At 42.4% G+C, this 13,045-nt stretch overlaps 1 protein-coding gene across 2 annotated transcripts; it reads left to right on the forward strand.

Moving 5' to 3' along the window:
• The first annotated feature begins 730 nt into the window (after positions 1-730).
• Positions 731-12,305, forward strand: TMED7 (transmembrane p24 trafficking protein 7). Of its 2 annotated transcripts, none has more exons than XM_075836426.1 (4): positions 731-864; positions 2,453-2,666; positions 8,710-8,955; positions 11,155-12,305. In XM_075836426.1, exons 2-4 carry the CDS (start codon positions 2,496-2,498, stop codon positions 11,389-11,391), a joined length of 654 nt encoding a protein of 217 aa, XP_075692541.1. In that variant the 5' UTR covers positions 731-864; positions 2,453-2,495; the 3' UTR covers positions 11,392-12,305. The 2 variants fall into 2 exon arrangements, with proteins under 2 accessions (XP_075692541.1, XP_075692549.1); XM_075836434.1 differs by lacking the exon at positions 731-864 and adding an exon at positions 932-950.
• The last annotated feature ends 740 nt before the right edge of the window (positions 12,306-13,045 follow it).

Raw genomic sequence — 13,045 nt, forward strand, 5'->3', positions numbered from 1 at the left:
GCCCTCACACTGCTCTATTAATGGAAAAATAAAAAAGTTATGGCTCTTGGAAGGCAGGGGGCAAAAAACGAAAATGACAAATCAAAAAATGGCTTTGTCCCGAAGGGTTAAAAGCACCAGTTACCTATTCAAATCTGTAAAAAGTGTCCATCTACCCACTTTGATGCCAGTGTTCATGCCCGAAACCCGTTCAGGCCAGGCTGACCTCAAATGAATTTGATGTGGGGTATTCCCCTCTGTATGTTGGCTACGTGAAATTAGCGGACCGAAGTCATTGAACCCATTGAATCACACCTTGTAGTGCCCACTTTATGCCAGTTCTTTCTGTTTTTAGGCTATTTCAACTGTTTTCACCTCTGGCCAGCTCAGTGTAACATGTTTTTTTTTTATTAATATAAGTTTTTGCTATAATATATCAATAAAAAAAACACTAATACTGAAAACGTGAATAAGAACCCAACTTCAGCATTGCAGCACTTGTGGGCCGTGACCTTTCTTCTTTTGCCTCATTATTTATTATTTCCACAATTATAAAGCGCTGCAGACTATGATGGCGCTATATAAAGATTATTGCGCCAGTTATTCCTCAAGCATAGTCTGCCATGTTTCTCCACCTCACAGCCCTAACAATAAGACCGCACACACAATGGCCGCTACGGGCTGTACCACACTCCCTTCCATGGAGACTACACGCTGACCCCGCCTCCTCCTCCCAGACAAACACGTAGACATTGTGTTATTGTTTCCGGGGCACCAGTAACCGGTTTCCGCTTTCAAGGCTCCTTCGCCCCGATTCTCCTCCTCTTCTGCATCTGCCACGCTTGCAGGAGCTGCTTGTCACCCTACATCCGGGATCCGGCCGGGGTAAGTGAGGGTCTGGGCTGTGACCTCACCTGGGGGAGAGCTGCGACCGTGCAGCGGGTAACATAGGCCGGGAGCCGCGGTGACAGGTGTCGGCTCTGTATATGACGTACAGGGGATGCTGTGAAGTCGGGATTTAGAAGCAGACGGTTTTCAGGCCCCATTGTCGTACAATATAAGCCTGATGAGACACGCGTGTGCCGGGTAGACATGGCGAGGCACACTGATGTGAACTCTTATTGCTAGATGCATGTTCTTCAATGGGGTCCTGACGTGAAGTCCGCAACTGCATATGCACCCCATTATTATTTCCATGGTTAATACATTGACATCAGTCTTTGTTCCAACTGCTCCTTAAAGGGACAACCTCTTTTTAAATGCAGCCCCACCGGCGATCAGGGGGTTACAGCAGATCGATCCCCTCTGATCAGCTGCTGCACTTGACTTGCATTATGTGACATGTATGGAGGGCGGTCGTCACGTGACATTTCTTAATTTTAAAGCAGTCAACAAGTCCGGGCCTTATAATTACCATAAAGTGCGGACACGCCTGATGCTTCCGTCAAACACTCCTCATAGTGACATTTGCTCCTTGGATTGCATTGTTTTTCAGCTTTTTCCCCGTAGATTAATTGTTCAATAAAATCTGCCACATGAAGAGTCTTTATTGCGTCTAGTCACGGACCAGATCTCAATCTGCGCTGTAATGAATGGCAATCTGACCAGACCCACTACAAACAACACAACGTTTATTTCCTACTGTCCAAGATATCTAATGTATGGCCATCTTTAGTCCTCTTTCTCGCGGCAGTATTCAGGTCAGTATTTGGAAGCCGAAACCAGAAGTGAAAACTACACAGAAAAAAAGAAGAATGGAAAGATTTGTACCCATGTTTGGGACTAACACCTGGTTTTGGCTTAAAAATACTGCCTAAAATAGTGCCGTGTGAAAGTGGCCGTAGACCATATTCCGGCAGCTGTTATACGGCTCTGTGCACGGCCGAAAAGAGGATCAGTTTGCGTCAAGAAAGAGCAGGGAAACCTTCCCCAAACTAAACCTCTGAGAAAGGTTTCCCAATATCTGTTTTTGGCTCTAAGGCCACGTTCAAATAAACAGAATACCGAAATCCGCTAACAAACCATGTCCCATTCATATCAATGGGAAATCAGTGCCGGAGCTCATACGACGCAGATTTTTTTTCTGCCACAGATTTTAAATCCACGTCACAGAAGAAAAAAAGTGACATGTCAGGTCTTGATGTGGATTCTGTGTTGGTTAGCCGTTGAATGAGGATAATCCGTGTGCGGATCCCAGGGTTAGTTTGAGATTTCTGAAAGGGATTCTAGGGCCAGTTGTTGGGTGAACATGCCCTAAATTTACGGCTCCTGCACAGTGCCATTATATCTGCATGCAGATGGCCAGAATAGGGTTCCTTCAATGCCATTGTGCCATGGATAAAACAAAACCACAGCACCCAGTGTATTGAGATGGAGTGGTGCAGATATTAACTGGTTTTCACCTTACAATCTTATGTTTTATTATATAAAAATGTTTTTTTTTATATATATATATTTTCCTGGTGCTTTGTAGGTGGTGGTTGTTTCCGTGGGCTGTGGCCAGTAATAACGTGAAGATGCTGCAGTGTCTGGTACATGATTCCCGGGTAGGGTCCTTGCTGTCACTATTCCTGCTAATTCTGGGATGTGCCACTGCATCTGAAATTACATTTGAACTGCCCGATAATGCCAAGCAGTGCTTCTATGAAGACATCACTCAGGGAACCAAGTGTACGCTGGAATTCCAGGTAAATGTGACCAGATTTAGATTTTATTTTTCGATTGTTTCTCTATCTGCATCCTCTGTATTTCTCCTCTGAAATGTCTTTGAAGTGTAATGTATTAGACATTTGAATCGTGTAGTTCCCGGATATACTGTCCGTAAATGAGTTGGCACTGGACACCATTGACTTACAATTTTTGCCCAAACAGAGGTATTTCTAATGTATAGTTATGAAAGGGGTATTCCCATCTTGAGCATTTATGGCATATGCACAAAATATGCCATAAGTGCCTGATAGGAGTTACCCCTGTGTGCCGATTCCAACTGGCCGCTTTACCCCACTGAAATCAATGGAGAGCTGGCCGCGCTTGTGTGAGACTCTTTATTGAAGTCTTTAGGAGTTACAGAAAAAGCCAAGGAAGCAGCTCTCCTAATAGGTGAGTATCCCAAAGTTGGGACCCGCACCTATCGGGCATTTATGCCATATACTGTAGATGGGAATACCCTTTATGGCTTCGTTTTATGTTCTACAAGCCCCTTTTTTTGCCTTCATGATTGTCAGTTTGACTTTTTCTATGGTGGGAGTAGAACCGTTACAATAGACCTCTGCAAATCAAGTAAGGTTATGTATTAAAGGGGTTGTCCAGTCCCTAAAAATTGATGGCCTATCCTCATGATAGGCCATCAATGTCTAATCAATCAAGGGTCCAACTCCCAGGATGCCCACAGATGAGCGATTTTGAAAGGGCCGCAGCGCGTACGCGCACTGATATTCCGTATCTGCTCATACTGTGAATTACTGACACACTTGTAGCGGCGGTTTAAAGTATTAGAGTATTATTCCAATCACTTCAATTTCATTCTCTAACCTGCTATGAAAACGTGACTCCGGTTGCTAAGGGCAACACAGTTTTTGTTATAGCTTTGTGCATTTAGGACACTGCGCTTTTTGGTTTCATAAAGTTGAATTTTCCATGACACCATTGTTGCCCTGAGTGAGAAGAAGTGGTGTATCTGTGACGTTAGATAAACCTCTATCGCACACTCGTTGTAGCCGTGTTTGTTTAGTTTGTGAGCCCGAGACTTGCCTAAAGGGCCATATGCAAAGAGGTTTGGTGTGACTGACGAGCTGCCGTGAGGTTTCAATAGCACTGAATGGTAGTCATGTGCCGGAGACGGCTTCTTTTTAATAATGGTGTCTCAGGAATTTCCTTTTGTCTTTATCTCCATAATACAAATTAAAGCACATACATCTCCAGACATACCTGGAAATGCAAAAATTGACATGGAAAGATGCAGGAACCTGCCAGGGAATTTCTTACCCTGACTGACAAAATAAACCTCAGAAAAAAATATTTTCTTTAATCTTTTCTTTTAAATAATCCTGTAAGGCCCCTGTTCACATCAGCGTTGGAGGCCCCATTGCCGATTCTATCACGTTTGATGGATAAAATAGTGCTGCATGCGTCCCTAACTTCCCGGCAAATCAACGGACACCATGACGGAATCTGACAGACCCCATTATAAAATGGGGTCTATTGAGCACCGTTGGTGTCTGTCGTGTGATGGATCAGTCACCGCTTGATTTCTGTTTCCTCCTATGACTGAATAGAAAAACTGAATTCTCAATGTAGATTTGCCCAAAAGACTCATGCGTTTTAAAGCTTTGCAACGTTAAACATCAATTTTCCTCACATTTCTCCTTTTTATAGAGTTTTACATTCAGTATCGTTTTTTTTTTTTTTTTTCCTTTTTACTGCTGAATGACACCGGCATTGTGGCCCCCATATGAGACACATGGACCCTGCGTGTAGCATCTCTGTTTCTTGGATTCCTACAACATGTGTCGGTTATTAGTCCAGGTTCAGGGTCTGCTTCTTTCCTGGAACAGCACCACTCTTGTCCAGGGGCTGTGTCTGGTGTTTCATCCCACTCCCCTGCCCTCAAGTATGGCAGTGATTGTGGAGGGGGGAAGCAGACCCTTAAGCCTCATGTACACAACCAACCGTAAGGCCCCATTCACACTAACGTGTTTTTGCTGCCGCAATTCCCCCGAAAATCCACGGGAGAATTGCGGCCCCATTCATTTCTATGGGGCCATGCACATGACCGTAGTTTTTGCGGTCTTTGCACGGCCCGGGAGCCTGCACCGCAGAAAGAACGGACATGCCTTGTTACGGCCGTCTTCTGCGGTCCGGGCTCATTGAAAACCATGGCGGCGGCCATGTGCATGGCCCGCGATTTGCGGGCGGCTCGCGGCTGACAGTCCGCAGCCGGCCGACCCGAAAATCATGGCCGTGCACACGGCTACGGTCGTGTGCATGAGGCCTAAGGGTTTTTACAGTCTGCAAATACGGATGCACGTCCCTAGCAATTGCAAAAGCGCCCATAGACTTCTATGGGTGAGTCTGTGCCACAATTGCGGACGAGAACAGGACATGTTCTATATTTTGCGGACTATTACTACGGCCCGGACACACATCTGTAAATATACGGGAAGGTGTCCGTGGTGAATAAAAATGAATGAGTCCAAAGTTTTTATGCAGTTCAACCAGTGCTGTGATAGTTGTGAAGTTTTTTTGTTTAAAGCTTTAGGTACACAATCGTAACCTTTCCTTTTAGTTTATACGTATGAAAACCGTTTTTATTTTTTTTCTTTCCTTAGATCCTGATCCATACGTCTGCTTTTGTTGTATGCTATATAGTTGATGAGTTGGCATTTGGTTAAGGGCTCCTGGTAGCGGTTTGTGTGTTATCACTTTAAAGCTGACCTGTCAGACTAGTTTCAGCACACTAACGCAAATCTACTTTGTTGTTTTGTTTTTTATGATAGCATATGTTGCTCTTTGCTTGTACAATGGTGATGACTTTCTATCTCAAGTATGAAAGTCTGGTGCAACAGCTAAAGGGGTACATACACACTAGATTGTCGTTGGATCCCACAGACATTAATCGAATGTATTTGGGGGGCGCCTGACTGTGCTGCGCTGGCAGATGGCAAGGAAACAATGATCAAGGATGTTGGGTTTCAACATGCCAGATCGTGTCTTGTGCCGTCAGGCATTTATAGCAGCGGCTTGCGTCAACCTCCCCATTGCAATAATGTCTATATGGGTGCAGTCAGCATCCATGTATAAATGCTGCATTAAAGGGGTATCAATGTTATTTATATAATGAAACCTTATACGCTTTTCCGATGTACTTTCTATATCAATACCTCACACAGTTTTCAAGAGCTCTGCTTGTTCAATGGGAACCTTTTGTTATTTACTTCCAGGGGATAAAAATCTGACCTGTTCATGTGATGGACACACGGGTGCACAGCTTGTTACAAGATACAGCTTGCTTCCTTCAAAACAACGGAAACCCTTGCACAACGGAGACAAACGGAAACCATTTGCACTGGATCCGCCACCATTGAAATCAATGGTGATGGAAACGGAAACCTATGGTTTCAGTCAGGGTTTCGTTCATGTGTTCCCCTGATGGAAAGCTCAGGCGAAACGCCTGAACGGAGCCCTGACGCAGATGTGAACGAAGCCTAACCATCCAGCACCTGTGTCCATCACATGACCAGGATTGATTTTTTATCCCCTGGAAGTAAACCTTGAAGATTCCTATGGAATGACTGCAAGCAGGGATCTTTGAACTGTGAGGAATTCCGAAAGTATATATGAAAATGACCTGGATAATAATTGTTAGCTGAAACCAAAATCCCCCTTTTAATGGCGAGTTCAAAAAAAAAAAAAAATGTAAAATAAATGTTTGCTGTAGTTTAGAGTCCTGATGCACATTAAAACTTCACCAAACAAGGCAAGTGAATTCTACAAGTCTAGTGATCTGTCTGCTTGCCACCACTAAATCTTAAAACCCCTTTGCTGCTACTGGTGCCAGTTGACAGCTGCTTGGGCAGTTGCATGTCTATAGTTGCTATCACGGCTTCTCGGCTGCTGTCATATCTCTCATTCCAGCTACTATCCCAGTTTGTCAACATACAGTTTAGTCATTTCGTTTTTGTAGAATGTGGTGGTGTTTTTTTTGTTTTTTATAAAACTAATCTACATGGCCATTTTTTTTCTTTCTTTGCTGGTAGCCAAATTCTACGTTACCTCAGCCTGATGGCTTCAATGCAAACCATTGGAATGATGCTACAGTAGGTTGTGATGTTGCAGTTTGCTGCTAAACAAAGGTTCCAGCATAACCCCAACTTAGGCCTCATTCACACGACCATGGTTTTCACGGATCCGTGCTGGGGCCACAAATCTGTCAAAACTCAGGACAAGTAAGGATTTGCAGATTCATTAATACTGGTCAATTGTTGTGGATCCATGAGTCCTGATGACACACGGATGCACAACAAAGGTTTTTTGAAGTCTAATGGACCGCAACGGACCGGTGGTTTTGCGAACCGCATAACCAATGCGCTAGTGTAGGGCTTCATGCACACGACTACTTTTTTGTTTATACAAATAGTCATTCATTCCTAATGATCTGCACATTTTTAGTTTTCCCTCTTAATGGTCTATTTTGAATATAACCATATTAATGCTGGCTTAGATTTCACTCCTTTCAATTCAAAGGGTGAAATCGCAGCATTTCAGAAGGGAAGCTGTAACATAGGGGCTTCGGCATTCATTGGAGCAGAGGGGCAAGACCAGAAGTATAAGGAAGGGTGGCATTATATAGTCCCACAGTGTTGAGATACAACTTTGTAACGTGCACTCTGTATTCTGCCTATAGGCAAAGTTGCATCTCGTCTCAAACCCATCCTTTGATGCAGCATATATAGAGGACCACTACCCCCCCCCCCCCCCCATTTCTGAAATAAACATTTGCGCAGGTATAGGTCTAAACAATCATACAGTTAACTGCTTTTACTTCACAAATTGCTATATGATATGGGAGATTTGAGCCCCAAAATCTTTTCTGTTGAAAATTAAGGACAGGGGAGTCCAATCTTGGTTATGTGCTGCTTTTGAGCCAGTATGGAACTGTTGGCAACCTGGATTGGAAACAATCTTTTGCTGCTTGACTACATTGGTAGAAAGAATGGCATTTAAAGCCTTGAATATTTGAGTTGGCATTGGTTTCGAAGCCGCTTGATGTGAAGCAACACAAACTTAATAAAAACACAAATTATGCACATATTATATTCATGTTATAGATGACGTGATCCATGTATAAAACACCGTGTGCAAGGACTTGGTCTATAGATTTATACTAAGGCTGGGTTCACACGACCTATTTTCAGACGTAAACGAGGCGTATTATGCCTCGTTTTACATCTGAAAATAGGGCTACAATACGTCGGCAAACATCAGCCCACTCATTTGAATGGGTTTGCCGACGTACTGTGCCGACGACCTGTCATTTATGTGTCGTTTGACAGCTGTCAACGACACGTAAAATGACTGCCTCGGCAAGGAAGTGCAGGACACTTCTTTGCAACGTAATTTGAGCCGTTCTTCATTGAAGTCAATGAAGAGCAGCTCAAGATTATAGGCGTCAAAGATGCCCCGCATAATGCGAGGAGGAGCTTTTACGTCTGAAACGAGGCAGCTGTTTTCTCCTGAAGACAGTCTGTCTTTTCAGATGTAAAAGACAGTTCTCGTGTGCACAAACCCTAATACCTTCTATGATGGGCTTCTCCCTAAGGGCTTTTTAATGTGGTATAGTGCGTCTATACAACAGGCCTAAGGCTGGGTTTTACATACAGGGGTTTTGTTGCCTTGAGAGCCACAGTCCATAGGAATACATGGAGTCACTTGAAAACAAATATATCAATAAAAAAGACTGTCTAAAGTCGAATACAAATCACTTGACTGTCGGCAATAGTTGCTATTGAAGCTGTGGTGCCTTATTCTTCGAGTGAGGTGGTTCTCGGTATTCCGTGCCTAACTTGCAGCATTACAGTCAGTTTATTTAGAAGTCAGACTACCGAGTACCATACTGATGTTGCTGTTCGGGAAATCCTCCAGGTACATAATGAACTATGGAGTGCTGTCCTATTAATAAAAAGGTAATACTGGCTACTAAAAGTGTGCTCTAACATATGTCCTCGTCCACAGGTCATCACCGGTGGCCATTATGATGTGGATTGCCGGCTTGAAGACCCAGATGGGATTGTGCTGTACAAGGAGATGAAGAAACAATACGATAGCTTTACTTTTACAGCTTCTCGTAATGGAACATACAAGTTCTGCTTTAGTAATGAGTTCTCGACTTTCACACACAAGACTGTCTACTTTGACTTCCAAGTTGGAGAAGACCCACCACTGTTTCCCAGTGAGAACCGAGCCACTGCCCTGACACAGGTCAGAATTGTGATCTGAAATCACCTTACCTGTTTTTACTTCTAACAACTTCCTTTTTATTTGCTCAGTAAAGCAGTTGTACAGAGATAATGCATTTTCCTATAAAAGCTGCGTGAAATCTAATATCCTGCTTTGCTGCTCCTGACTTATCTTGTCTTTTTACACTGTATGCGGGTCAGTGATCACAACCAATATACAACCTGAATAGCATATAAATTTGCCGTATTATGTAGTGTAACTGCACAGCAATGTAGATTAACCCGTTAGTGACCGGCCCATAGTGTTTCTACGTCGGTCACTAACGGGCCTTGTTCCGATGCATTAGACTTTTTACGTCGCTGCATCGGAATAAGTAAACAGAGCAGGGAGCTGTCAAATCTCCCTGCTCTCAGCTGCCAGATGTAGCTGAGGGCTGGGGGCGTCCCTGCTCGAATCTGTGAGATCGATATTAGTATCAATCTCACCCGTTTAACCCTTTAGATGCGGTGCTCAATAGCGTGCGCCACATCTGAGTGGTTTTGGAGAGAGGGAGGGAGCTCCCTCTCATCCCACTGACACCCGGCGATAAGATCAGAGTGTCTGTGTCTCCGATGGCAGCCGGGGGTCTAATAAAGGCCCCCAGGTCTGCCTGTAATGAATGCCTGCTAGATCATGCCTCTGGCATGACCTAGCAGATGCCTGTCCGTTTTACACGGACAGGCAGTAATACACTGCAATACAGAAGCATTGCAGTGTATTATAAATGTGATTGTAGGGACTAGTAAAAAAGAATTAAAAAATAAATAAATGAAAAAACCCACTTTTCCCCCTTACAAACTGCTTTATTATTAACAAGCAAAATAAGGTAAAAAAAAGTTACACATATTTGGTATCACCGCGTCCGTAACGACCCCAACTATAAACTTATTACACGGTGAACGTCGTAAAAAATAAAATAAAAAACCATGCAAAAATTGCTGTTTTCTTTGAATCCAGCCTTTAAAATAAAAAGTGATCAAAAAGTTGCATCTACTCCAAAATGGTACCGATAAAAACTACAAGTCGTCCCGCAAAAAAAAGCCCTCATACAATTGCATCGGCGAAAAAATAAAAACGTTACGGCTCCTCAAATATGGAGACACAAAAACAAATAATTTTGAAAAAAAGTGTTTTCACTGTGTAAAAGTAGTAAAACATACAAAAACTACAAGTTTGGTATCGTTACAATCGCAACAACCCGCTGAATAAAGTTATTGTGTTATTTATACCACACGGTAAACGGCGTAAAATTAGGACGCAAAAAAGTTTGGCTAAATGGCTGTTTTTTTTTCTATTTCCCCCCCCCCCCCCCCCCAAAAAAAAAAGTTAAAAGTTAATCAATAAATTCTATGTACCCCAAAATGGTGCTATTAAAAATTACAACTTATCCCGCAAAAAACAAGACCTTCTACAGCTATGTCGACGCAAAAATAAAAAGTGTATAGCTCTTTGAGACGATGGAAAAACTTAAAAAAATGGCTTGGTCATTAAGGTCTAAAATCGGCTGCTCATTAAGGGGTTAATATGTATTTGTGGTCTGAGAGCTAGGGGATAATACCTATGAGGTTTGTAATGGCAACCTTTACTTGTTGTTTCCTGGGATATCTCTTACCTGTGTAAGAAACGGATAACTCAGAAATGGTTACTTGATTTGTGATGCCGACAGACTTGATCAAAAGGGGTAAAGAAGGATCACAAAACCCGGCGTCCTACATTAAAATGGAGTTTCAGGTAACCCATATCCGATAATACGCTAGCGTGCTTGGTTTTTAAACCCCTCACCCCCATGGGGATGTGAGGGACCATCTTGCAACTGCCCCCACTACCATAGTTGTAGGGTTGAAACAAGATTTTAAAAGGAATTCAAGTCGTCATAAAGGTGACCTCGCAACTCGATTTTTCAATACCATTGGCTGTAATGAGTAGTAACTTGCGCTAGTAAACCAAAATTTCTGTTACCCAGTTTGTCTAAAATATTGCTATTAACACCTCTCGATTTGTCATTGGTGTTTAACATACTAGAAGATGAACATCCGGGTATATAAAGTCTCCTTTTACATGTAACTTTCTAACGTTATAACATTCGATATTTCATAAGTGTTTTTGTATTAAATATTTTCCTTTTTTTTTTTTTTCTCCTCCCTTTTCTCCCTCTTGCTCACGGCACACTATATTGTGCAGATGGAATCCGCTTGTGTTTCAATCCACGAAGCACTGAAGTCCGTCATCGACTACCAGACACATTTCCGCTTAAGAGAGGCACAAGGCCGCAGCAGGGCAGAGGATCTGAATACCAGAGTAGCCTATTGGTCTGTAGGGGAGGCAGTTATTCTCTTAGTTGTAAGCATTGGACAGGTCTTTCTTCTTAAAAGCTTCTTCTCCGATAAAAGAACAACCACAACACGCGTTGGATCATAACCCAGAATTATACGGATGGCTATCTTTCTTTACACACTGTTGTCACAACTGCAATTTTAGTTTTTTCTCCTTTTTTGTTTTTCCTTTTCCTGATACCTGTAAGGAAAAGACTGTATATATTGCTGAAGCTAGGTTTTACCTTTTAAACCCCACCATAGCCACTCCCTGAAAGGAAAAATAAAATAAAACAATTGGGTTTAGGCCCTACTTTATTTTTAATTGTTATGGGGATTTTTTTTTTTTCCTATAGGGGATTCGGATGTTGGACATTTATCTTTAATGTTTAATATATTTTCCCTCTGAAAGATTATCTGCCCACTTTGTTTCTTTCAAAGAAAATAGCTTTTTATTAATATTTCCACTAGTGCACGTTGGTTGGTGTTCAGTGCTGAACTGTTGTAAAGAGCCTAAAAGCATCGGCTAGTCGCCATGAAGCGTACAATTGTAGTCGCACATAAAGGTATAGTTTAGGTCTTCGGCCTAGCTATGGGGGCATAATTTATCGATACACTTTTACAGCTGATATACAGTCCAAATGGTTTTTTTTTATTTTATTTTTTTTATTGATTTTGGTTTTCTAGAAGACCGTTTTGTATACAAAAGTTGTTCATTTACTTACTTGTAACTGAAGCTGACCACAAATGCTTAGATTTGCCCCATTATTTTTAGACGTTCTGATATTTTTTCATTAGCAGGATGTCTGGAAGGGAGATAACCTACTTTGATATTTGAATTGATGGAAACTATTTTCCCCATAGAAAATCATTATCATCATTGTAAATATTATTCTTATTTTTCCACCCCACTTGCAAATTCTCTGTTAATGGTGATTAAAGAGTTTGTCCAGTCCCAAAATATTGATGGCCTATCCTCAGGAATGGATAGGCCATCATTATCTAATCTGCCGTGGTTTGACTCCTGACACCCCCGCCGTTCAGCTGTTTTGATGGGGCTGCAGCGCTCGTACGAGCGCTCCTTCCCCCTTCGTTTCCTTTACTGGTTACGGGGGTTCACAGTATTACAGTATTCACTTCAATGGGTGTAGGCTGCAATTCTGTGAACTGCCGCTACAAGTGTGTCGGCTGTTCAGTGTAAGCAGTAAAGGAAATGAAGGGGAAGCAGCGCTTCTATGAGCGCTGCGGCCCCTTCAAAACAGCTGATGGGCACGGGTTTAGGGAGTCGGACTTTGACAGATCAGACATTGATGGCCTATCCTGGGGGATAGGCCATAGATTTATTTTATTTTTTGGGGGACTGGACAACCCTTTTAACACTAGTCGTAGTGTTTTATACACCTATGGTAACTGGTCAGTGTAGTCATAACCATTAAGATAAACGGTCGGGTTTTACTTTCAGATCATTAACAATACTCGTTTAGTCTCTCTGCCTGTTTTACCTTCACTGCTCAGCTTTATGCTTTTACCTAAATTATCTCTGTTCAGCACATTTTGGCGTCATGCATTCAATGTTCTGCCATATGGTGCCTCTATACCTCACCAAACCATGGAGATGTGCATCCCTAGAAGCAATGCTTTTAGGGGAGAATATCTCCTTAAATGTATATTCACACCCAGCAGATTTTTTGCAGAAATTTCTGTGACTACCATTCATTTAAACTTCTGCAATATATCTACCATGTGCAAATATACTCGAA

This window comes from Rhinoderma darwinii, chromosome 1 (assembly GCF_050947455.1).
Source record: "Rhinoderma darwinii isolate aRhiDar2 chromosome 1, aRhiDar2.hap1, whole genome shotgun sequence".
In the NCBI taxonomy this organism is placed as follows: domain Eukaryota; kingdom Metazoa; phylum Chordata; class Amphibia; order Anura; family Rhinodermatidae; genus Rhinoderma; species Rhinoderma darwinii.